This window comes from Chelonoidis abingdonii, chromosome 15, assembly GCF_003597395.2.
Source record: "Chelonoidis abingdonii isolate Lonesome George chromosome 15, CheloAbing_2.0, whole genome shotgun sequence".
NCBI classification, from domain to species: Eukaryota; Metazoa; Chordata; order Testudines; family Testudinidae; genus Chelonoidis; species Chelonoidis abingdonii.
The window spans coordinates 53,928,352-53,953,998 of NC_133783.1; the positions used below are offsets into that span (position 1 = coordinate 53,928,352).

A 25,647-nucleotide genomic window follows, 5' to 3' on the forward strand; every position below is an offset into this window, starting at 1 on the left:
TTGCAGTGTGACTGCCACATCCGGGCTAAGCGAAGCCAGGTGCTTAGCCTGGATGATCAGGACCTGACTCCAACATTGAAGTGAAAATATACTTTTGGGTGGCAGACTCTCTGGGGCAGGGACTGTCTGTGACTATGTGCATATATAATGCCTAGCACAACGACGCCCTGATCTTGATTGTGGCCTCTGAGTGCTGCTGCAAACAATACGTGAATATTTAAGAGGGATACATTTTAATGAACTGATTTACTTTAGATGTAGTTGTGAAGCAATATAATACTGACGGTCTAATACTAAAAGTGAGCACATTCTTTAATTTAAAAAAACAAATTCATTCCTCACGTTTGGAATGATTCAAGTGTGACTGCTCGCTGACTTTGAAAATCATAGTGGATGATGAAGTTTCTGGGGGCCCAGTGCAGGGGCTTGGGGCTAGGACCCGAACATACTCAGATGCCAATTATGAGTAATGTCAGGATTACACATCAAAATTTACAATCCAGCAGAGACTGCACGTGGCTCCACCAAAGAGGCAAGCTGTGGGCACTGTTAAAGGGTTCTTGCACTGTTGCAGACTCTTATGCTAGCCTAAAACAAATTTTCATTTAATGTTGTTTCCTTTCATATCCCCTAGAAATCAATTTCCTCCTTCTTCCATTGCTGAGCCAAATGCCAGCTCTCTCCAAGAGGGTACAGAGATAAATGAGCTAGCAAGTGGGACTGACCATGGAAGCACTGCTGAGGTTCCATCCTGTGCAGAATGCAGCCACCTTCCTCTTCAGCAATACAGGGTATTGCAAGCCTATTCCTCACTGAGTTGCAAACTGTTTCTGTATCCAGATTGAGGCATTGATCTTGATCTCCAAGTCTTTCGTAAATAGGTCAGGACCTAGCTGTATCTGTGACCTACCAGGTCACAGGAACATGCAGAAGAGATTAAATTAATCGGGCTATCTTTAGGGCACGCTACATGTCCCTCCTTTCTGAGAAAGCTTTCCCACAATAACCAGAATGAAGAGAATTGCTCTGTTCTAGGGAGCAGGAAGAAAAGAGACGGTCTCTTAAAAACCAAACTTATAGTGGTGTTTCCCCTGGACAGCCATGTGTATCAAGGAAAGGAGAAGAATTGGAAACTCCCTGAAGTCAACTTGCAACATAGTGATGTAACTCTAGGCTCAGAACTCCTGTTGATTTCCTACCTTTAAACATCTGGCTCTTAGATAGTAAACTGATTGGTGCTATAGAAAATCCTATCATCACCATGATGGCAAAATTATACATTTAAGAGAACAATTCTTTGGCATCAGTAGGAGCTGCTCGTTTTCTGCATGCCTCTAGTATGTTTACTTTAAATGTCATTAACTACAATGCTTTCAATTCTTGTGTTTGTGCTTTGTGCCAGCTCACTGCTAACAGCATTGACTGAATGAGACAGTACTGATTCTTTATATGCTTGAAGGAACTCTGTGAACAGATCCATCCTTTGGCTGTTCCCCCCTACCCTCACCCCCCCAGAAGTTAAGGAATGAGGTAGATTTCATTTCACTCTATCGCCAGCATCCTTGGTTTTCTTATTTATAAGTCTTTCTTTCTCGGAAGACTTCTCATCTGGATAATTACAGCCAAATTCTCCAAAGCCAACCTTTGACATTTTTCCGCTGATTGCATTTTCTGCAAGGTTCATTTCCCCCAGACCCATAAATGACTTTGATCTCCAGCTAGTGCTTAGCTTAATGTGGAAGGTGTTTTAAGTGGGTGAATGATTCTTAGCATTGCTTCCAGCATGGTGCACACAACAATATTTCTTATGGGAAGCTGTCACATTGCTACTTTATATATGACTGTTGTTCGCCTACCATTGTGCTTCCGTTGCAGCTATTGGTTGTTATAGTGCCAAAAAGAAAATGAAATTTTACACACATCAGACACAGGCAGAAGTTTCTTCTGTGGAACGTGATGTAATTTGAAAAAATTACTCTTGTTCATCAGTGTTCTGGAGAAAATATAATAAAGCTGATAGAACAGAACAAAAGCTTGCCTTTTGGCTATGGACAGGCAAACCAGTTCAATTAAAAATCTAATGTGACCTGTAACTCCGCCATGATGTGTGGTATCAGTTTAGTGGATATTTGCATTAAATGGTTGGAGGTCTTGCTCTAGTGCAGGGGTCGGCAACCTTTTCAGAAGTGTTGTGCCAAGTCTTCATTTATTCACTCTGATTTAAGGTTTCACGTGCCAGCAATATATTTTAATGTTTTAGAAGGTCTCTCTGTAAGTCTATAATATATAACTACACTGTTGTATATAAAGTAAATAAAGTTTTTAAAATGTTTAAGAAGCTTCATTTAAAATTAAACTAAAATGCAGAGCCCCCAGACCGGTGGCCAGGACCCGGGCAGTGTGAGTGCCACTGAAAAATCAGCTTGCGTGCCGCCTTCGGCACCTGTGCCATAGGTTGCCTACCCCTGCTCTAGTTCCTAGTGGAAAGGTATCCGCATCCTAAAGATCACCTTTACAACTCACAGTAATCAGGGCCATCACAGGCAATCTCTGCAGAGAGACAGGACTGTGTGGGCTATGAAGATGGGACTTTCCCCTCATCCTTAGGGATAATTCAGCACGACAAGGTTGAAACACATGGATGAGCAATGTGGCTATCTGTCTGTGGGTAAAGAGAGGCTGCTCACAGAAATCTTATTAGTCTGACATCTTGGTGAGCATTTGAAAAACAACAAAACCTAGTAGCACAATTCTACCAGCAGAGACTCGCATAACTGCCAGTTTGGGAGCTGCATAGATGCACCGGAAGGCAGAATTAGACCCTTACGGGGCAGATCTGATCCCCAAACCCAACCTGAGTATTTTGTCAGGGCTCAGCTGATCTGTTTGGAGCAGGAAGAGGGATGGAGGGACCTTCACCACCAAGAGTGCCTTCAGAACCATGCTGAAAAGACTACTCCAGCTTAATGGTCGACAGTTCTCTGTGGCCTGAATGTTGCCCTTCTTGCAGGGAAGGACTAGAGGAGCCATGTGTTGCTAAATGGCAAGAGAAACTTAAAGCACCAGGTAGTGGTATAAAATGAGCATAGATGATAACCTCAGTCCTGGTAAGTCATCAGAAACTTTCACTGTCAGCCCCACTAAAAAGAACAAATGACTTGATATATTTGGCACATAGAAGACTAGATAGGAATGAACTGTGTCATGAAATAAGAGATTGTCAGGAGAATCTAAGCTGGTTGGGTGACACTGGAGAGTAAGTACCTTTTGGACTTGACTAAATTTTGTATTAATTATTGCGTTATTCATATTATAAATTGACTCACATAATAACTCAGACAGCAGGTACAAAATGTGAAGGGTGAAAAAAAATACAAGGGTAAATTTTATGTAGGGACCAATGCCAGAAGTGACTGGTATTAAGAACCAAGAAGGAAATAATATAAAATAAACAGCTGTCTGGAAGGCAAAATTGAGTCCGAGGGATTATATGCAGCATCTGAGTACACACGTGGGAGTAAATGGGACTTCCCACTCACAAATAGGATGACAGAAGAACCAGACTGATGACCTGATGGAACCAGATTAATGAACAGATAAGGGCCAGACTCTACCCTCCCTCACCTACAGTTGTTTCTCACAGGCATAACTAATGGAGTTGCTCGTGATTTACACCAAAGTGAGTGAGAGGAGAATCCAGACCTACAAGGAATGCCAAAAGAAGCACCAAATAGCTGGGATCAAAACTTGTGTACCACATGTGTAGGCTGGAAGAGAATCTGCAGTGACTGCCAAGTATGAGATGAGACTCTCCAGATCTTTGTCACAGCCTTTGCAATAGGCTGAATATGGCTCCTAATACTGAATAATAATGCTTCTATAATTCTAATACTAGACTTCTGCAATGTGGCTTCTGATACGCATCCTATTCATCTGCTCTTCAGTTGTTTGATTTTGCCATAGGCTCATTCCTTAAATAACTCCAAAGCACAGAAGAAAAGTGCTGATAAGAGGAACTTGAAATGAGGAGAGTAACGATCAGTTCATCTGAAATGTAGAAACATTAGACTTTAATAAGAATATTAACCTTGTTTCCATAAATACAGAATCTGTTAAGCTCCCTGATAGGCAAAAAATAAATAGATTTTTGTGTGTGGTTGTTTAGATGTAAACTGATTGCCAAATTCTTTCTTGCCTTCAAACAAGAAAATCATTGTAATTAAGAAATACAGCCTGTATCCGTGTCGTTCTGCCTGAGAACAGCGAGAGATGATCCATGACACAATCATTTCCTGTAGCTTAGAAACATAAGAATGAAATAAAATATCAGCTTTAAACTGAATTTGCACCTTAGCCTATGTTGGTGCTCCAAGCACCACAATAAATTATTAGTCGTCTTGTTAAAGAAGATCCTTCAAATCTATAGTTGCCATGTAGAACCCACTCTTACCAGTGTACTCGCCTGCCTTCATTGCTTCTGTCTTTAAGCTATCTTCTTTTATCTTTGATTAATAGAACATGTCATTATATTTTTACCCGCTTCCACCCTATCGGAGCCCAGTCCTGCTTCCCTTACTGGCTAGTATTCCCATGACAGTTGGTGGGAATTCTCATGTCAGAACAGCAGAATTGGGCACTAAATTCATAGACTTTTTCAAAAGTAAAATGAATGACCCCCTTTTACGTCCATCTACTCCATCAAAGCTTGGAAGTGACGGTTAACCTATGAACTGCTTAAAAATTATTCTGCCTCCCCGGGGAACCTCAGTGACTGATGTTAAGCTCCTAAGCAGCTACCTTTGGCAGGAATAGTTAGACTTACACACCATAAATCCTGTAACTTTGAGAGCCAGTAGTGATTGGCTAATATCATCTCAGGTCCAGCTGGGTGCCTTGTGTTCGGAGGATAAGTTACAATAGCTCCATGTAGTTCAACAGAGAGAGAGCGTGTGTTCCTATGTATGCCTTTGTTCCTGGTCACTCTTCATAGGAGGAGAAGGATCCCATGTTTGGAATGTAGAATCTCTTGAGATACAGCCTCAGTGTAAGAAAGGGTGACTTTGTCCAGTCCTGGGGAAAGATCATATTAAAACAAGCAACTAGTGAGTTCTTGTCATTTGTGCCTCTGATTCCCCAGTGAATACAGATCTATGTGGAAATGCACTCAGTGTCTTTTATCTTTCAGAAGAGAGGTTCTGATCATGTAAAATGGAATTTCTTCCATATTATCAGGCAGGAAAAGTTCCAGAGGAAATGTCACGTATTCTTGTATAGAACTGCTTGGCAGGTTTAATTCTTGGTGACAGGACTGTCTTCGTATGATGGATGCCTGCCTAAAGAATATCTGTTGGCTTTTGCTTTATCAAGCATGAATTGTATGTCGTTACTGTCACAGCTAATCAATTCTCTCATAGCTCTTCCAGTGAGCATGGGAAGGGAAGACCAAAACTGAAGGTACCCTAGTAGCTGTTGTTGTCCTGGCACTCTTCATTTTTCATTGATGACATGATGTTTGTATTGCAATAACTTGACAAGAACGCACTGTCAGTGACAGAATTCATTGTGCGCAGGTACTGATCGCTGCCCGTTTGTTTTGCTTAACTGGCTGGCCAGGCATTGATGCATATAACGTGAATGGTGCTGGGCAGGTGGTCTTTCTTTTTACATAAAAACAAAAGCAACAAGCCCCTCTTCTCCCTCCACCCCACAGTGGTGTTCCTGTAACGGTCGCAAAGAAGTGCACTAAGGAAAATGGTTTATGGACAGAATGATCACTTCTTCATAGTTGCCCCCCCGCCCTCCCCCCAAAGCTGTTCAATCCTGTCCCTATTTGTATAGCAAGTACCGATACAGTCCTTTGCGTTTAAAAAAACAATCTGTCTATGACTCAGAGCTAAAGCAGCTTGCTGCTGCAGCATTTTCTGGCTGTTGATGTTAATGGCCTAGCTGAACCTCATTTTGTCAGGGTAGCCAAAAGCCCTGATGAGCAACTGGAACACACATGCTGCATTGTCTGGGCATATTCCCTTTTAAAATAGGGTGGCTGGGACTCTTCTTCAAGTCCTCAGACTAGTATATGCCCTCTGCTCTTGATGTGCCAAAGAAGATGAATGTGCTGGTGGTTCAGACTGCAGTTAGGGCTGCCTTGTGTTAGAAATGCTTGCAACTCAAAGCAGGCTTGCTGTACAAGGGGAACTAACTGGGACTCAGTTGGCAATGAACAACAGGAGACTGAGGTGAAAGGAGGCTGGACTGAGCTGGAGGAGAATTTGCTGTTTAATCACAAGTACCAATTTTTAAAAAAATATACTCCCAAGAAGAGTTTTAATACATTCCATTGCTGCTGAGAGATACCTGTATAAATCCTTGTTTGTGATGAGAGAATAGATGCTAATAGTTGTGTTCATACCTTTCATCCAAAGATTTCAGAATGCTTTTATGAACACGTCAGCTGTCCAAGACCTCTCTGTGGTTCATGATAGGAGGGATTTTCAAAAGTAGCTAAGTGACTTAGGAGCACAAGTCCCATTGACAGATTGTATGAGGTGCTTTTGAAATTCCTGTTGTATTATAATAATTGTGTAGGTGGGTAAACTGAGGCATGATTAAGTGTTTTTTCCAAAAGGTGACTCATTGGCAGAGCTGGGAGCGGAACGCTTGGCAAAGTGAAACCTAGAAAGGTCATATACTGTTTCTAGGTCAGATCCTGTGACATATTGACTACCCTCAATGTCAAGCTTTTAAAACACACACACACACACACACACACACACACACACACACACACACACACACACACACACACACGTAAATGCTTATGTTTTTCAGGTGCAAGCTAAATGCAAAGTGGTGGAGGTTAGGAAGAGATTTCCTCATCAGTATGTCAAATCACAATAGTTCTATACGAGGGGTTTACCCCTTCCTTAGCAACTGGGTTTGGCCATGGGGGAAGACACAGTAATGGCTTAAATGGACCAGAATGACAATTACCATGTTGCTGTGACTAGCAGCACCTTGCAAGAGCCATGATCCATTTAATGTGACCATAGTAGAAGAATCTGGTTTAAAAATCCATCACAGTATTTATACCCTACAAGAAGACAAGTGGTGATGCAGAGCAGGGGCCTCATTATCTTCTAGGCATCAGCTTACATAATTTTATATTCTTTATTTGAAGAAAATGCCTGAAACACAGAGAGGAGAAGAGGAAACAAGAGGGAGGTGTACTTGAAAACCAGCGCTGGAGATTTTGCAGCATAATAAATCCTGTCTGTAATTCTCAGTCGTTGGTAATTGAGTTTTTGGCTGGATGTAGTTCGAATGCCACCGTGAAATGTAACTTGTTTGCACATGAAATATTAATGCTGTGTCTGCAGAAATGTGAAATCCAGGGAGGAGTTGCCAGTACTGCACTGGTCCCTGCACTTAAATACTGCTCCATTTCTACCTGGCATTTTGATTTAGGCTGTTATTAAAATGTTTGTTTTGTTACTACATTAGCATGTGGTGGCTCTGTGTTAGGTATGTACAGACACAGTGGAGCAGTGATTGTGTCTCACTAAGAGCTTGCAATCTGAATGTTCAAGATAGACACAGGATATAAAAATTGTATAATACATAGGTTGAGAAAAGCGTCTTTACATCTGGATACAGTGTTTAGAGTATCCACAAATAGAGGTTGTTTTTAAGTCTGATACATAGAGTACATAATCAGCAATAACCCAAATTTAGGTGAATAGATTTAACAATACAGTTTAGATACTAGAATCCAAATACTCAGGTACATCACTCATGAGAAGTTGTACAGAGATTTGTGGAAAGCAAAATATATCAATGAGTGGAGACTGTCCCTGAGTAACTGAGAATTAGGTAAGTAGAAAATACAATCCACAAGGGAAGTATTTCAGTTACTTTCCTGACTGTGCTTCTCATCAGCACTCCAGCTCATCCCTCCTGGAATTTCCGATGTCCGGTGATGTGTTCTATGTAGATGTCCCTCGACCACCTGATGGCGTCCGACTCCATGAGTTGCCGCATCAGTCGAGCATAGCATTGACTAATTCTGCATTCTCTCAGCACTTGCTCGTTACTTAGTACAACTCCAGTGTAACCGATAAAGGTCTGAGGCAGGGAGAAAGTGAGTGTGTCGCCCTAGGCCTAAAAAGGAGGTGGTGGCAACCCAGGGACTAGCTCCAGATTTCCTAAGTCCTACTCTAGTGCCTTAACCATGAAGTCATCTTTTCTCTCAATTTTTCCATGACAGGAAAGCACCTGAAAGGTGCTCATCTAATTATCGCGTAGTAATTATGACTTTGGCAATTTGATCTAAACTCATTCAGCAGTTTTGAAAAAAAATCTGATGGGCTATCTTGAACAATAAGGCATATGTCTGTATCCTCTTACAATGTGGAAGGCAGCTTCTCTTACTGAATTTCACTGACTCAGCTGTACGGGATGGTGCAGAAGTGAGTGAAACCAAAATGCCAGATATCTTTCTTACTGTTCAGTATGACTCTTCAGATGGTTCATATTATGTCACCTTATAAAGATGAGTAAAAATTCCTTTCAAAGCTCGGAAGTATGCCTTCTTTCTAAAACTAGAGGAAAAAAGTAAATTCTAAAATACACAAATATTTGAGGCCCAATTCTCCCCATACAACCTGTGTAGAACGTAACTCCCCTTGAATCATAGGAAATATGACTGAAAAGACCAGTGCACTCAACTACTAGCAATTCATTCACAAACAAATTTTCAATGAGGATTCTGCCAGAGGTGGTTGATGCTTAAGTTACCATTGGACCTTTTAGAGAGCTCTGTGCTTGCTCTGTGTGTTGCATAAATTCCCCAAGGTAATTGATGGAGAAATTACATCCTATTACCAGTAAAATCGGTAAATTACATCCTTGTCAGTAAAACTCTCTGTTGTAGGGAATTGCATGTTATGCAGCCATCAGTTGGCATCAAAGTGCTGTCTAATCTATGTGGTGCTGATGTGACACGTACACACGGTTAACCAGTACAAAAGACTTACTTAAGAACAACTTCCAGGTTGCAAAATCAGCAGCTCAACATGCTTATGATGGCAACTTGTCCAGAATACACATGCATGTCTGGACTTTAGCGTTTGCCTTGTTCAGTGCAAACTGTAATATTCTTTCTCTTACATCATAAATTGTATAGGCTGAGCTAACTGTGATGCAGCCCATCAGAACTTCCTGGGCTACGATTGCCTAGTTTCTCTCATTTCATATTGAGGGGGTCTGACATGATGAAATTCCATCTGCTCCACTGTCTGCTCCCTGTACCAAAAGATTAGCACCCAGCCACCCAACAGCTTCAAAGCCCAGAGGAAAGTAGTGCTAAGTGTTTAAGCAGTGGGAAGAAGTTTATGCAGTGATGGAAGAGTGACCCAGTCTTATCTACCGGTGCATGTGGCAGGGAGAGGGGCCTTTACCTAAACCAGAGAACATTTCTAAGATATTCATTCTTTCAGACGGAAACACCAGCCAGCCATGAAAACCTCCTAAATGGGACATGCACTTACAAAGAAATCATTCCTGCCAGACTGCGCTAGTACATTAAATAGTAAAATCTGTTCTACTTTTAGAGCTGTCTCTCTTTCTCCTGCATTCCTTGGTGCAAGACTCTAGTACAGGCCAAGTCTACCTTGGACAAGTGAAAGGGAGAAGGGTAGGGTGCTTTGGCTGTGGGTGGATGTCTGGTGTAAGCTGGCTTTACTGTCTGGCTGGGGCTAGTTACTGACTGTACCTTTTGAGAAATTGAAACCACTCGCCCCCCTCAGGAATGGCATGTGCCTGATGAGTAGGGTTAAAGGGTAAGAGGTTCTAAATTTGACCTACCATGGTTGCTCCCCTCCTCCCTCCCTCCAGGCTCTCAACACTGTATTGCAGCTTCACAGCTGGATTAAGAAAAAAAGGAGATGGGAGCATTTCATAGTATTCTTTATGCAACCATCCTCTTGGGTCATGTAATCGGATATCAGCTTTAGCCATCCAAACAGATATCGGTATTTCAAGGTATGGAAGCCAGGACTCCAGACGAGACATTATGTTCTGGCTGTTGGCTTTTCAGTGAAATTGGAGACCAGTCCGGAGAGATGCTGTGTGTGACCTGTGGTAGGAGGCATTATCTAACCACGAGTCCAGACAGGGTTAGCCTCAACTCCGCTTCTTCCTGTTCCTCTTGCACAGGTGGTTGGGGGAAGGACTATAAATTGGCACACGGAGCTGGGAGAATGCCTTTGGGAAGGTCAGAGCCCAGCAGGTGTCGTGGGGAATTTTCCTCCCTGCCCCCATTGATTTAGCTATTGGTTTCCTTCTGTATACTGTGTTCCTTGAGGAAGCTACCTTGCTGACTGCATCTGCATGATTTTTCTGCTCAACAATTCCAGCAACTTCCATTGTTGCATGGAAAAATTATTACTGCTTGTATAGCACATTCCAGACAGGGTTCTCAGAGTGCTTTACAAACTAGTCACTGAAACTTCACAACTCCCTGGAAGGCAGGGAGGTATTACTCTCCCCATGAATCAGGTGGGGAAACTGAGGCTTAGTGAGACGTTGACTTACCGAAGGATATACAATGCAACAGAGGAAAGCGCTAGTCAGTTGTGCCCTAGTGGCTAGAGCACTGGACTGACTCTGCTACAAGCCAGCTGGGTGACCTTGAGCAGGTCACTTCATCTTTGCGCCTCAGTTACTCCACATGTAAAATAGGGATAATACTTCATTTGTAAAACACTTTGAGCTCTGCTGATGAAAAGCACTACACAAGAGCTGGGTATGACTGTTTATTACAGAAATTCAGACTCCAGTCCCACATTCTAACCATTCCCTTCATCAAAGGGTTTTGTTCTGTGCCATCGCTGCTCTGCAGGCCCTGCCCACTGGAGTCTGCAATGCCTCTCTTGGAGGTGGAAAGAACAGGTCCTTAGGTACACTCTCAGTTACTGCACCCAGCTCTTGACCAAACATCTTGCTCAAATTTTCTGTTTCTCTTCTAGGATTTTACTGTTCTCAGCGTGGTGTTACATGGGCAGAAAGAGGCCGCCATGCCTTTTGATCTCTGAGGCTTTCACATCAACACAGACCTCCAGTTCAGGGGCAGGATTAGTCATTTTTTTCATAGAATTATGGGACTGGAAGGGAGCTCGAGAGGTCATCTAGTCCAGTCTCCTGCACTCATGGCAGGGCTAAATATTATCTAAACCATCCCTGACAGGTGTTTGCCTAACCTGCTCTTAAATCTCCAGTGCTGGTCTGGAGATTCCACAGCCTCCTTAGGCAATTTATTTCAGTGCTTAACCACCCTGACAGTTAAGAAGTTTTTCTTAATGTCCAACCTAAAGCTCCCTTGCTGCAATTTAAGCCTATTGCTTCTTGTCCTATCCTCAAAAGATTAAGGAAAAACAATTTTTCTCCCTCTCCCTTGTAACAATATTTTACATACTTGAAAACTGTTATGTCCCCCTCAGTCTTCTTTTTCAGACTAAAGAAACTCATTTTTTTTCAATTTTCCCTCACAGGTCTTGTTTTCTAGACCTTTAATCATTTTTGTTGAGCTTCTCTGGATTCTCTCCAGTTTGTCCATTTCTTTTCTGAAATGTGGCACTTAGACCTCGACACAATACTCCAGCTGAGGCCTAATCAGAGCGGAGTAGAGCAGAAGAATTACTACTTGAGTGTAAGCAAGACACCTGCTAATAATATATCACAGAATGATGTTCACTTTTTTTGCAACAGTGTTACACTGTTGACTCATTTAGCTTGTGAACCGCTCTGACCTCCAGATCCCTTTCTGCAATACTCCTTCCCAGGCAGTCATTTCCGATTTTGTATGTGTGCAACTGATTGTTCCTTCCTAAGTGGAGTACTTTGCATTTGTCCATATTGAATTTCATCCTATTTACTTCAGACCATTTCTCCAGATCATTTTGAATTTTAATCCTATTCTCCAAAGTACTTGCAACCCCTCCCAGCTTGGAGCAACTTTTCCAGCCCTGTATTGCCATGCAGTCTCCTGCCCATGAGGCCTGCATTCGTGAATCAGTTGTGAGAGTGAACAGAACATAAAGCAACCACTTCCCAGTAAAGATGTAAATTGCTGATGATCAGGAAGAAATTTACACTAACGGTATCTGAGGAGGGTCAACCTCTTCTCCTTCAGTGATTGCCTCCAAATGTGTGCACCTGCATCTACAACAAAACCGAAACACTGGCCCAGTGCCAAGCTACCGCACCATGCACATCATCAGTCATCAAAACTGGGAAGCAAAAGGGGTGTAGCCTCAGTTAAAACTGGCCATAAGGCATTTGCTAGGTGATATTGTGTGTGCATTCACTGGAATTCAGCTAGGAGCAGTTGCACTCAAAAGATCTGCCTTCAGGATTTTATTTCCTTTAATAAAAAAGGAAATCGCTGTAACTCTAAATCCTGTAGACCTCTGTGCTGGCATTGCAGTGGCTCCCAAGGACACGTGCCCTTGGACAATGCAGTCTGCACGGAATCTGCAATTTCTTAAAATCAGATTAGGTATGATGATCGCAAAGTGTATTGCATGGGTGAGTGTTTGCAGAAACTCACAATAAAAGCGTGGCCCTTAGTAATATCTGAACGTGAAGCCAGTTCCTTTGCAGCCAGTATCTTCTACATCCTGTAACAATACATAATCTAGACTCTCCAATTTTATTTTTCTTAACTGTTTTTCTTTGCAGCTCTGGTGAACTATAACATGCATGTTACTAACAGACTCATGACAGTGGTTAGGGCCCCTTCCAACAAGCTGCTGCCGTGCAGCGTTGCATAGTTTGTTGTGCCAGTGAACAACCTCTTGTAGCCAGAGAATGTTAGTCATTCACCACGTCATGTGCTGGGCTAAAGACACAGGTCTATTATAGAGGGGAGTGAAACTACCAAACTCATCTCGTTTGTGACATAACCCACACCTAAAGCATATGGGGGAGGGTGCTATTTGTACAGCTGTATATTTCCAACCTGCCAGCCTGATTTCGCTTGTAATTGATTTGTGCTTGTTTTGTTTTTCCAGTGTGTGGCTGTGACCTGGCCCAAGGAGGTTTTTTCATTAAGAACGGGGAATATCTCTGCTCTGTGGATTACCAGCGCATGTATGGAACCTGCTGCAATGGCTGTGGGGAATTCGTGGAAGGAGAAGTAGTGACAGCTCTGGGAAAAACCTACCATCCGAACTGCTTTGCCTGCACTGTTTGCAAGTGAGTCCTTTCTGTGCTGTTAACCCTATCACACGAAACACAGGGAGAACTGCATCGCCACAGCACGCAGTTCTAAAGACATTTTTTTCTGTTAGAAGGTGCTTGATTGGGAATGACTTGTTGTCACCAGAACTTTAGGGAGTTCAAAATGCCCATTAATTTATCTGAAAAGCATCTACCAGCAAAGCTGGGCTGCTGGGTATAATGCCCTGTACCCTCTCCACACTGTTGCTGTCACACAAGAAGGAATTTAACATCCGGCTTTGCGTGGGATAGGTTATAAAGGGCATTTCAATACTGGGTTTCACATTTGGCTGAACTCAGAAACAGAAGCTTTTAAGGGTCACGTTTGAAAATAAGGAATCTTGTCTCAGGGTTGGGTAATTACTTAGTTCCAACTTAGTCCACCCTTTCCTATCTGAGAGCTCTAGTGACTCAGGAAGCCCCAGGCTCCCTGTCCTTCTTTCCCTTCACACCTGCTGCACTCCCCTATGGTCACTAGGAGGAGCTGTAGAGGGGGGCTCACTAAAGCACGAGCTAATTTTATTCACATGAATCTCTGGGAATACTTGTGTGGTCAAATTACTTGTGCTTAAATGTTCTCAGGATTTGGGCTTACTCTTCTTGCTGGGGACTGGAAATATTGCCTCAGCTGGTCTGCAGTTGCTCCCAACCTTTACACTCTGACATAGTTTAATGCTCTTTTTCAGCCAGGCAGCTGATCAACTAATATTGTCATTGGTTTCGGTCAAAGAAACACTCTTTCTGTGAATGGAATGATGTGGCTTAGAAATTTCAACAGAGCATCAGCATTTCATCACTTTCTTTTCTGTGTTTTGTTTGGGATTTAAAGAAAAAAGTAAAGAAGTCTTTTTGGTTTGAGTACTTGATGTTATCGGGCATCCAATATGTAAAGGTCAAAGTGATTTTATTGAATTTATTGTAGTCACTGGAAGGACCCAACAAAAGGAGGAATGGATCCCAAATGTAACAGGAGTAGCATCTTTTGAAACAGTAGTATATGGTATGGAGAATAAAATTTCATTGTAACTATTGGCATAGTGGTAGTGATTAGAGGCTTCAATCAGAGATTAGCTCCCATGATGGAGTGTTAACACCTTCAAGACCTAAGTTATGGTCCATAATTACAGTTTGATTTTGGTGTGACTTGGAAAAAATTCCCACATTTCAATGGCTAGCCACCTGGTGTGCATGATGCTTAGTGTATTAATAACTGTCCCAGTCTCACTCTGTGCTCCACCTTCACCCTGTCTGTTGTATCCATCCATTGTCTCATCTTATACTTGGATTGTAAGTTCTTTGGGGTCAGAATTGCCTTCTGTTATGTTACCAGCTCCTGGCCCCATGGGCGCTTGATCCTTGCTTGGTGCCTCTCAATGATATCACAATGCAAATATTATAATAGTAATTCCCTATTTTTCACACTATATGTTACTATTTCAGAAGATGCTACTTCCATTAGGTTTCAGATCCATTTTTATTTCATTCTGTTCTGCCAGTGACCAAGAGAAACTGAATTTTGGCCTCTTTGCATATTGGATGTCTGCTGAGAATGAAGAAAGAAGGCAGCTGCTACTAGCCAATAGTCATCTTGGGTGTGGAAAGTTTAAGAAGCTGTAACTTTTTTTTTTGTATGATTTTAACTCTCATTAGGATATTATCCCTGAATGTTGGAGGTTCTGGGGCAACGTGTGTGTGTGTGTATATGTGTGTGTATGTGTGTGTGTGTATAATATTTATGCTTGTAGGCTATTTCATTTGAGCAGTTCCAGCAGAGATTAAATACTACTTGTCTATTCAGCCCAAGTAGAGATTAGCATAACTGAAGAAATATTTTGATCCATATCATTTTGGTTTTTCCTGGTGAGCATCGAGATGGACCGAAGCTATCTGTTTCTGAGAAATCCAAGCTTTCATTAAAAAGCAAAAACGAGAAGAAATAAATCTTCCAGGCTTTATGATTGTGAAAATAATCTTCCAGAATGAGCCAGAAGTAAACTGATGCAGTGTGGTACCTTCTTGAGTTTGCAGACAGTTGAGGTGCTTCTGCTGCTGTTGCTTATAGTTTTATCAGCAGAAATAGGCTGAAATGAACAAGATGACAGTCAGTTTCATTTCTTTTAGTCAGGCACAGGGGAGGAGAAGCCAAAAGAAAGTATCTAGGCTGAGTTACAATTGCTGCTGCTTGCAGCAGCCAGTAGCCCTGCTGAGGAGTAGAGCAGTGAAGTTCTCCAGCAGCCAGGAAGCTCTGGAATGGGGAGAGGCTCCTCCCTTCCACCAGCTAGAGGTGGGGATGAGAAGGATGCTAAATTTATCTGATACCTGGAGGTTGATATGAAAGAGGAGCCGTTAAGCAGGGTTCAAGTGAGGACTCTGCATCTCTATTGGAGGATGGCAGGACTTCTGAATTATCACTCTTGTCTTGCACAGCTCCCTTGGACTAGTAAATGTAGTCCAGTGTTGAGTAGGTGTCTGGTCAAGTTTTCGAGTCCTGATCGAAGTGTTCTGGTCGTTAGTTTTAAAATTAACAATGTGAATGGACTGGCACTGCACTGAAGAATTCATATCCCATGTAGGTTACGGGAGTATTTCCTAAATACAGTAAAGGTAAATGATGGCCTGAACCTTGTCTATAAAATGTAGCCCATTGACTTGTGGGGAACGAATAAAAGACTTGTCATCCATGATGTTTAACTGTTCGTTTGCTTTGCAGAAAGACACTGATCCTAATTTATTAAGGACACTTCTCCTGCTAATGTACACTTCTGGATGGGTTGAGATGCAGGCAGCGTGTAGCTAAGGACACTTCTCCTGCTAATGTACACTTCTGGGTGGGTTGAGATGCAGGCAGCGTGTAGCAGGAAATTAAAGTCATGCACCTTTCAGAAGATTTGAAGTTTGAGAATTTTTGCCTAATTTTAGTGAACTGGTGTAAAGTGCTGGATTTAACAACCTTAGAGGCAGAAGCCTTCTATTTATCCACCGAATGGGTATGTGGCAGGGTGACGACTCACTGCTGCGGCGCCTGCTGCTGGTCATCCAGGGAATTAGCTCGTTCCAGCTCCCAGAGCGCCCTCTTCAGGCCAGTGTCTCGCCTTGCCATTGGCCCCCGTGTCCCTCCCAGACCCCAGTTCCCCTTCTAGATCAGGGTCCTTCCCCCAGCAGTAACCCCCAATCTGGGTCTCCCTACCCAGGGGACCCCCAACCTCCTATCCCCACCTCACCTCAGTCTTGGCTACTGCCAGTCACCATCTAACCCCCACTCACTGGGGTGGACTGCAGTATAATTGCCACTCATCGGCAAAGAGGGTTTGGACCTGCTGCCTGTGCCTATCCTTGGGCTGCCCCTCTGCGACCCCGGTACCTTCTCCAGCCTTTAGCAAGGCCTGCAGCCTGGGGGTTTTCCAGGCCGGAGCTCCCCGGCTCCTCTGGCCTTTCCCCAGCCCTGCTGCAGTCTGGTACCCTGCTCAGCTCCCAGCAGCCAGGCCCGTCCCTCTCAACCTCTAGAGAGAGAGACTCTTGAGCTCTGGCTAGCAGCCCTTTTATAGGGCCAGCTGCGGCTTGATTGGGGCGTGGCTGCAGCTGAGGCTGCTTCCCCAGTCAGCCTTCCCCAGCCACAGCCCTCTTACCCTGCTGCAGCCTCTCCATGGCTGCTTTTACCTTTCCAGGGCCGGAGCAGGGTGATCACCCTGCTACAGGGTACCACAAGGTTCAGCAGCACTGCAAGCTTCTCTCCTATTGCCCTACCAGTAAACCTCAGCCTTGCTTTTGGGGGTGGCCCTTGTCCTCTACTGACACAGTGGGGGTGGTTTTGTAATGCAGGTACCTGTTTAAAGTTCTAGGAACTGGCATGTAGCCACCAACTCATTTCATGTGGACCATTATAGTCATAGTTCTGACTTTCAGGCACTGAACCTAGCCCAGTTTGGTGAACCTTGAGTTGAACAACTCTATATTCCTTCACAGCCCTGAGAGCCGTCCATCCACCATTTCCCTTTTGCCTGCTCCTCCCTATTTTTGGGTGCCATTAGTGACATGCTGAGCCTATCATTGCTGGAGCTGTTGAGTCTAAGTGAACTCAGCTGTCTGCTTCTCTTTGGATACTGTGCATCTGATATCTTTAGGAAACCAAAATACCAGCCAGACTAATCTCTGCTGTCCTCACAATTGAGAAACCTTTGGCTTTCACTCAGCTGCCTGACTTTGCTATGGCTGCGTTTCAGATGTAGTGTCTGTAAGATATTGATTTGCACCAGAGGAAGGCGGCAGGCTCGGGAGGTGGGAAAGAGAATTAAATTGCTGGATTAACCTTGAGTAAAACTCACTTTTCTCTTTCCCTCTCCAGACGCCCGTTTCCACCAGGAGACCGGGTTACCTTCAATGGAAGAGATTGTCTCTGTCAAATGTGTGCTCAGCCAGTGTCATCTAGCCCAAAAGAGATCTCCAGCTCAAGCAGTAAGTATGCCATAGTCTTTCCTCAGCTTCTTGTATGTCCAGGAGCCTCAGAAGTTTGCCATGTGTTTTAGTTGTTTTGAAACCAACTTGGTTGATCCTTATTTGCTGTGAGGATTGTGGCTAAGTTCTGATTTCTGGGAACCCATTACTTCTTAGCAAGGGCCCTGGAAAGACCTGTGTTACTGTAGATGGCAAACGCACATTAACAAGTTACAATCCAAACTGAGTCACCACGACCTCCGTCTAAAGCTATTCTGAAAGAAACAGTCAGTATTCTTTTAATAGGCACCAAACGGGCTATTAATGATGAAGAGGACATTTCAGAATTTGTTGGTCATAGTTTTTCCCATGTGTAATTGCACAGGGTTAAGTGTTCTGTTTCAGAAGAGGGTGGTGTCAGGGGAAATACATTCTTGCTTCTAATCTGTAACATTTAATGTAATCACATTACCTTCTAAAAATAGTGCCACTATGATTGTCTGAATCATGCCTGAACAAAATTTCAGGAGATATTTTTATAAAGGCTTGGGGGAGGGGAAGGGGATATAAGGGAATTGGAGAATGTTATGTGCTTTGCTCCTATATTTAAATGCTTTTTAAAGCAAATAAAAGATCACCCATCTACAATATATTAAAGGGTAACAATGGTTTTTATCCATGAGCATCACTGAAGTCAGAGATGGAAAAACCTTGTAAATGCTCCGACTCCTCCCTTGAGAATGCAGTGTTGTTCTCTGCAACACGTTCTTTAGTGACTTATCCAGTCTAGTTTTAAATCCCAAGTGATGATGCTTTTACCACTTCCCTACCTGTATTAGACCTGTGCAAGGAAAACTGCTCTATATTTTGGGGGAAGAATGGTAAATGCTTTGAGATCCTAGGATGAAAAGTGCTAAGTAAGGGTAAATCTAGCTTATATCCCTATTCTGTTGATGAGTAAACAGAGGCTCAGATGTTATGTGACTTGACTAAGATCAGTCACTTCCTGAAGTGGAAAATGAAAACCTGGTCTCTCTACTCCTTGTCTCTCTCTAAGTACTAGATATACTCTCTCCCCAGTGTCATGAAATGCCTTGGAAGTGAGTCATCTTATAAATTGTAAGTGCAGGGACCAAATCGGTTGAGGAGAATACGGTTACCTTTAGGGCTGTTCGGAGATCTAAGGGACAATCTGGTATTTTAGTACCAGAGACACTTCTGAAGCCTTGTGAACTAATGTAAATATCCCAGAGGTACTGCAGACATGGGAATGACCTGAGATCTGAGAGATCCACGTGGGGATCAAATCCTTGAGTTATTGTCTGTTAGGGAGGATAGTCCTCTATGATCATACAAGCTGCTACTGGGGGGAGGGGGTTTGGCGGGGCTGGCAGGGTCCCTACCTAGCTCCCCATGGCTCCCTGGAAGCGGTGACCTGTCCCTCGGCTCCTAGGTGGAGGCACGGCCAGGGAGGCTCCGTGCACTGCCCTGAGTGCCAGACCTCCGCCTAGAAGCCGAGGGACACGTCACTGCTTCTGGGGAGTCCCTAAGGTAAGAACGCCCTGAGCTCCCTCCCACATCCAAACTCCTGCTGCTGCTGCTGGGGGGCTGCGGTCTTGGAAAGTCTGATTCTGTGACTTCAGAAAAAATGTTTACATTGTTTCTTATAATCTATTATAGCAACTTTCTGCTAGTTTTAATGCTTCATGAAATGATAGAGTTAATGATTCTAAGGCATGGTAGGAGGAAAAACAGCAGGATAAAGGCAATGGGCTTCCAGGAGGCAGATTTTAGGAAACTCAGAATTGATAGGTAGGAGCCCGTGGGAAGCAAGTCTAAGGGAAAGGAGAGTTCTGGAGAGGTGACAGTTTTTTGAAGAGACATTTGAGGGTAAAAGAGCAAACTAGGCTGATGTGTAGGAAAGATAAGAAGTATGATAAGAGGCCACCCTGGCTTAACCAAGAGATCTTCAGTGACCTGAAACTGGAAAAAAAAGTCATACAAAAAGTGGAAGCTAGGTCAAATTACAAAATAAGTGAATGTGAAAAACCAACACAAGCATATAGGGACAAAATTAGAAGGGCCAGGGCACAAATGTGATTAAACTAGCTAGGGAAAGCATTTTACAAATATGTGAGAAGCAAGAAGACCAAGGACAGGATAGGCCCACTAGTCAATGAGAAGGGGAAGGCAATAACAGAAAACGCAGCAACAGTTGAATTGTTAAATGCCTTTTTTTTGTTTCAGTTTTCATCAAAAAGTTAACAAGGATTTGACAACTAATATCCTGAACACCAGTGTAAATGGAGTAGGATCTCAGGCTCAAATAGGAAAGTATCAAGTTAAGAATTACTTAGACAAGTTAAGTGTTTTCAAGTCAGCAGGGCCTGATGAAATACATCCTAGAATACTTAAGGAACTGGCTGAAGACGTCTCTGAGCCATTAGCAATTATCTTTGAGACTCATGGAACATGTAAGAGATACCAGAGGACTGGAAAAGGGCAAGTATAGTACCTATCTATAAAAAGGGGAATAAGGACAACCCCAGTCAGCTTAACTGGAATGGTAGTGGAGGACATAATTGAACAATCAATTGGTAAGCACCTAGAAGAAGAAAATAAGGTGAGAGGTAACAGTAACCATAGATTTCTCAAGAACAAATCATGTCAAACCATCCTAATATCCTTCTTTGGCAGGGCAGCAAGCCTTTTGGCTAGGGAGAGGCAGTACATGTGGTATATGTTGACTTTAATAAGGCTTTTGATACTGCCTTTCATGACCTTCTCATATACAGTGCACAGAAATATAGCCTAGACTAACCTGCTATAAGGTGAGTGTACAGCTGGCTGGGAAAGTGTACTGAGAGAAGTTATCAGTGGTTCACAATCAAGCTGGAAGGGCATATTGAGTGGGATCCCACAGGGATCTGTTGTGGGTCAGTTCTATTCAATATCTTCATAAATGATTTAGATAATGGCATAACAAGTACGGTACACTTAGTTTGCAGATGATACCAAGCTGGGAGGGGTTGCAAGTGCTTTGGAGGACAGAATTAAAATACAGAATGATCTTGACAAACTGGAGAAATGGTCTAACTTAAAAAGGGTGAAATTCAGTAAGGACAAGTGCAAAGTGCTACAATTTGAAAGGAATGATCCATTGCACAAATACAAAATGGGAAAGGACTACCTAGGAAGGAGTACTGCAAAAAAAGATCTGAGGGGGTTATAATGGATCACAGACTGAATATGAATCAGTGTAATTCTGTTGCAAAAAAGTGATCATTCTGGGATGTATTAGCAGGAGTGCTGTAAGCAAGACACTGGAAATAACTCTTCCAGTGTACTCAGAACTGATAGGGCCTTAGCTGGAGTACTGTCCTGTGCTGGGCACCGCACTTCGGGAAAGATGTGAGCAAATTGGAGAAAGTCCAGAGGAGAACAGCAAAAATTAGTGAGGGTCTAGAAAACATGACCTACAAGGAAAGATTGGAAAAAATTGGGGTTGACTAGCCTGGGAGAAGACTGAGAGTGGACATGATAATAGTTTAATTACATAAAAGGCTGTTATAAAGAGGAGAGTGATCAATTGTTCTCCTTAACCGCTTAGGATAGGACAAGAAGCAAGGAAGATTTAGGTTAGACATTAGGAAAAACTTCCTAACTGTACGGGTAGTTAACCACTGGAACAAATTACCTACGGAGTCTATTCTGTCATTGGAGATTTTTAAGGTTAGACCATCACTGTCAGGTATAGTCTGCTTCATCCTGCCGCTGTGCCGGGGACTGGACTAGATGATTTATTGAGGTCCCTTCCAATTCTACATTTCTGAGTTCCTGCATTCTAAGAGACCACAGATAATAGGAATTTTGTATTCTGCGTGCGCCTAGAGGTCCTGATGAGAGGTGGGCTCCCACTGTGCTAGAGGCTTTTTTACTGTGGTTTTACGGCACCTAAGAGCTTTAATGTACTGCTTGGAAACCTGCCTGTGTATTGTGACTTTGCGAATGGACCTGTAGCTAGATACAGTTATAATTTCTGGAGTTTCTGGTCATTTTAGTGCAAAGTTCCACCAAAAAGAGAAAAATAAAGGTGGGTGCAGGATGTGTTCATAAGGCTCAGATAGTCTGATGAAGAGTCCTCTTAATGTATTTCTTCCAGGCTATGCCAGGTGACTGTCACTTCAGCTCTGTGGCACAGTAGACTTAAAAGCTGAGAGATCTTGCCAGCACCAATGGGTGAATTGTAACTAGTGTAAAATATTCCAGATCTCCTCCACTCACTCCTGCGGGCTGAGTCAGTCACAGTCATCAATCTTTCCTGATGTCTTTTCCCTTCTTTTCAGTCATGTTTGTAATGCAATTCCATTCAGAAGAGAATCTGGTTCTTTGAATGTGTCTGTTTTTTATGTCATGTACTGTGGTCAATTTCCCCTAGTTACTTTTAAGTAGATTAATGAGGAAGCTTATTTCAAAGAAAATAAAGGGGAGGGGGTGGAGGAATGTGGAAGGCTGAAAGTCAGGATTGACTGCCTGATGTCAATCCACTCAGCACACTGGTGCCTCCTGTTGGCTGTCTTGGGGATTAGCACTGCCGGTCAGTACACACTCTCCTGATGGTGCCTCGGCTGCAATCACATCTGCTCCTGGACCCACATTGCTCCAAGAACTGCGGCATCATCTTCAAGACACAGCCCCCCACCAGTATCATGTTCTGTGCTCCCCCCTTTTGGGACCCTGCAGTCAACGGTCCAGCTACTTCCCCAGTGGTGAGTAGTGGGGGACCTGGGCCTGCTCACTACTCCGGGTCCTGGCCCAGGGACACTGTAGATGACGACCACTTGCTGTATCACCTCTAACTCAGTACATTTCCCTGGGCCACTTCCCCATGACCCCAACACCTTCTTCGCCCTTACCTCAGAGCCTAAACATGCCAATCCTAGCAGCAAGCCAGGAGCTCCCTTGTTTCTGCCCAGCACTGCTCTGCCCTGGGTGCTAGCTTCCATCTACCTGCAAGGCACCCAGGCCTCCCTCCTTGAGCTCCAGGGAGGAACTGACCCTGCTCTGCCCCGCGGCTCTTCTTATATGGGCCTACTGGGACTGGATTGGCTGCTCCTCGCAGCCTCTCTTCTATTGGCTGCGTCCTGCACAGCCTTCTTATGGCTCTATTAACCCCTTACAGGCCAGAGTGGGGTGGGAGCCCTATCACAGTTCCAACTAAAGTTTTTTTATTTTATTTTATTTACATTGATATTAACATGCAGTTTGCTCGTCAAAGTTCAGACAAATGAAAGGCAAGTTGACAGCTTTTCTTGGAAAGTTTCAAGGGAAAGCAAATGTCTTTATATACAAGAGTTAATTCTCTTTAATAACATAACCCTAATATTACTGCAACCTTCTCTAATGCAATGTCAGTGGAAATCAGAAGGAAAAGCTACTGAATAATTCATCTCTTGATTTTCTCTGGAATTACCTGGGGCCCTACTACAACCTTACCTCTTTTACATGCTTGATGCATTTCCTCAACTCCAAACACATTATCTTTAACAAGCAGCGCTTTTTTCTGTACCTCTTTCTTCTGGTTTCCTTGGACCTCCTCCTCTTTCGAAGTACAGCAGCAAAGTCCTAGTAGTCATCATTCATAATGTAAGCACACCAGCCCCCTAAATATCCCAACCCCTAGGTGGTGAATTGTTCTTATTCTTATTGATGTTAACAGAGAATCTGAGGTAAATGCCTGCAAATAGCTCTGAAAATGTAATGGATTGTGTTTGGTACCTTAACTTTGTTTCGTTTGACAACTTGATAAATGTGAAGTGATCTGCAAAGGTGAGGGGATATATAGCCGGATGCCTCGTAGCTCAAATGTGGTGAGAAGTGATGGCATTTTAAAGATGCCAACGCTGGGTGGGGAGAGGGTGTAGGGACATCAACTGTAATTTTAAAAGTGCATTGGTGGAGACTCTTGTGCTTCATAAGTTTTTTGGTGGTATATTATCTAGAATCCTATATACATACATTTATCTTGGTTCATCTTGTCTCCCCAACGTGGCTGTGGGGGATGTTTGACATCTTTTTTGGCAGCAGTGTAATTGGTATATTTGGTAGTGCGCATTGTGCTTTTCAAGTTTTATTCAGATCTGCTACATGATAGCCTCTTTCCCACAATATTTTTGATCCCATTTACGCCAAAGTCCTAATGAACAGAGCTGTTGTAGAATTGTTGCTTGCACTGCTTCTCTGAAGACCTGCTGTACTTCGGACCAGGAAACAATGAGCCGAAGTGTGGTGTTGGGGTTTTTGGTTGGTTTTCGTTTTGTATTGTTTGGACAATCCTGGCTTGTTGCCTCAGTGTTTTTTGAGATGGATGCAGGGTTATGCAACTCTGTGGAGAGAAAGGATTGTCTAGAGATTAGGGCTTGGGAGACCTGGATAACTGTCCCAATTTGTTGAGCTATTCCACATCAAGTGAAAACCAGATTTCACAGGACTGTACACCCAGAGCTAGCCTAACTCCCTTTCCAAATCACAAGTCAGAAGGATTGCTTTCCCCAGGCTCTCACCAGGCCATAGTTTGCATCTGGAAAAATGTGGGGATTTTTGCCTGAAAATGGAGCATAAATTCAGTAAAGCGGCATTCTCTGCCTTTGGAAAATATATAATGATGTGCCCATTTTATGCTGAAGTGCTCAGTGATACCACTCAAAGGAACACCCAGAATTTCTGGGTCAAACTGATTTGGGCTACTGCATATTGTGTATGGTGCAGTACAGCTATTTTACTATTATTATTCGACACATGCTAGTGTGTGTAAGTATGTTCCCATGCAGACAAGACATGGCCCATGATTTCCAAAAATTGGTGCCAGTTAGCAACTCACATAACCAACTTGCGTGCACAACTATGGTAATTACAGTTACTCTTTTTGTTCGTTTGATACAAACATTTGTGCGTGTCCCTGTCCCATGCCTAGAATGTTAGCTCTCCGGAGCAGGGATTTAATTTTTTGTTACCTGTCTGTATAGTGTATAGGTTGATGGTGCTCTGATCCTTGATTGGGTCTTTAAGGCCCTATTGAATACAAATAAACCCCCCAATATCTAATAAGCACCGGGGAGAAAGGCTATCCTTTACTATTTCAGCATCCTTATTCCTTTCATTAAGATATGATAGAGCTCCCAATATATATATATGAACAGAGACCTCCAACAAGTCTTCCAGTAAAACTGGGATCAAATAATTGTACATACCTGATATGCCTGAGGTTAAATGGAAGCTGGGAAAAATCAACCATCACCCCTCTTGTACCCTGCCTCCCCTCAAAAACCACAAACCCTTTCAGGTCATCTTTCTACATAACAAAGAATAAAAAAGAAAGAACTGGTCAGTTGTTAAAATTTCCTTTGTAGGTCACCATTAAACACTGACTGACTATCTGATTATAATTTTTAACACATTAAACCCAGGATTTAACCTAATTGATGCAGTCAGTGTCACCTCACAAGTAATTTCCCTTTTATTATATATTGAGATAGCTGTCTCGTACTCAGCAAAATACATGGGTTGGTTTATTCACAGGCATAACTGCTGTTTCTTCCCTTACAGGTTGCTAGTCTGAACAAAATGGATGTAACATTTCCCTTTAATTGTAGCCAGAGTGAAACATCTGCAACTAGAATTTTTCAGCATTTAGCCACGTTCTGCTAAATTTTCAAAATTTAGCTCCTGCTTCTTTCACAAGTAGCCCTGAAACTTCCTCACAATTTGAAATTTGTTGTAAGGACAAATCTAGAACTTGAAAAGGAAGAATTGGCCATGATATTTGCAAGCAAAGGGTCTGCAGTAACTTTTGCTTGCAAAAAGGATATTAAACAATATCCAACTCATGTAGCTGATTTTTTAAGTTCACTCTAAGGAAATATCATTTGATTTCCTAATGCG

At 42.9% G+C, this 25,647-nt stretch overlaps 1 protein-coding gene across 15 annotated transcripts in view; it reads left to right on the forward strand.

Annotated features, from left to right (window-relative positions):
- The window catches only part of ABLIM1 (actin binding LIM protein 1), a 315,440-nt gene that overhangs the window by 163,260 nt on the left and 126,533 nt on the right, over positions 1-25,647 (forward strand). For all 15 annotated transcript variants that reach the window (XM_075072521.1, XM_075072518.1, XM_075072526.1 and 12 more), the window contains exons 3-4: positions 13,068-13,251; positions 17,618-17,727. In XM_075072521.1, coding sequence (XP_074928622.1) covers positions 13,068-13,251; positions 17,618-17,727 — 294 coding nt within the window. The remainder of the gene's footprint in view (positions 1-13,067; positions 13,252-17,617; positions 17,728-25,647) is intronic.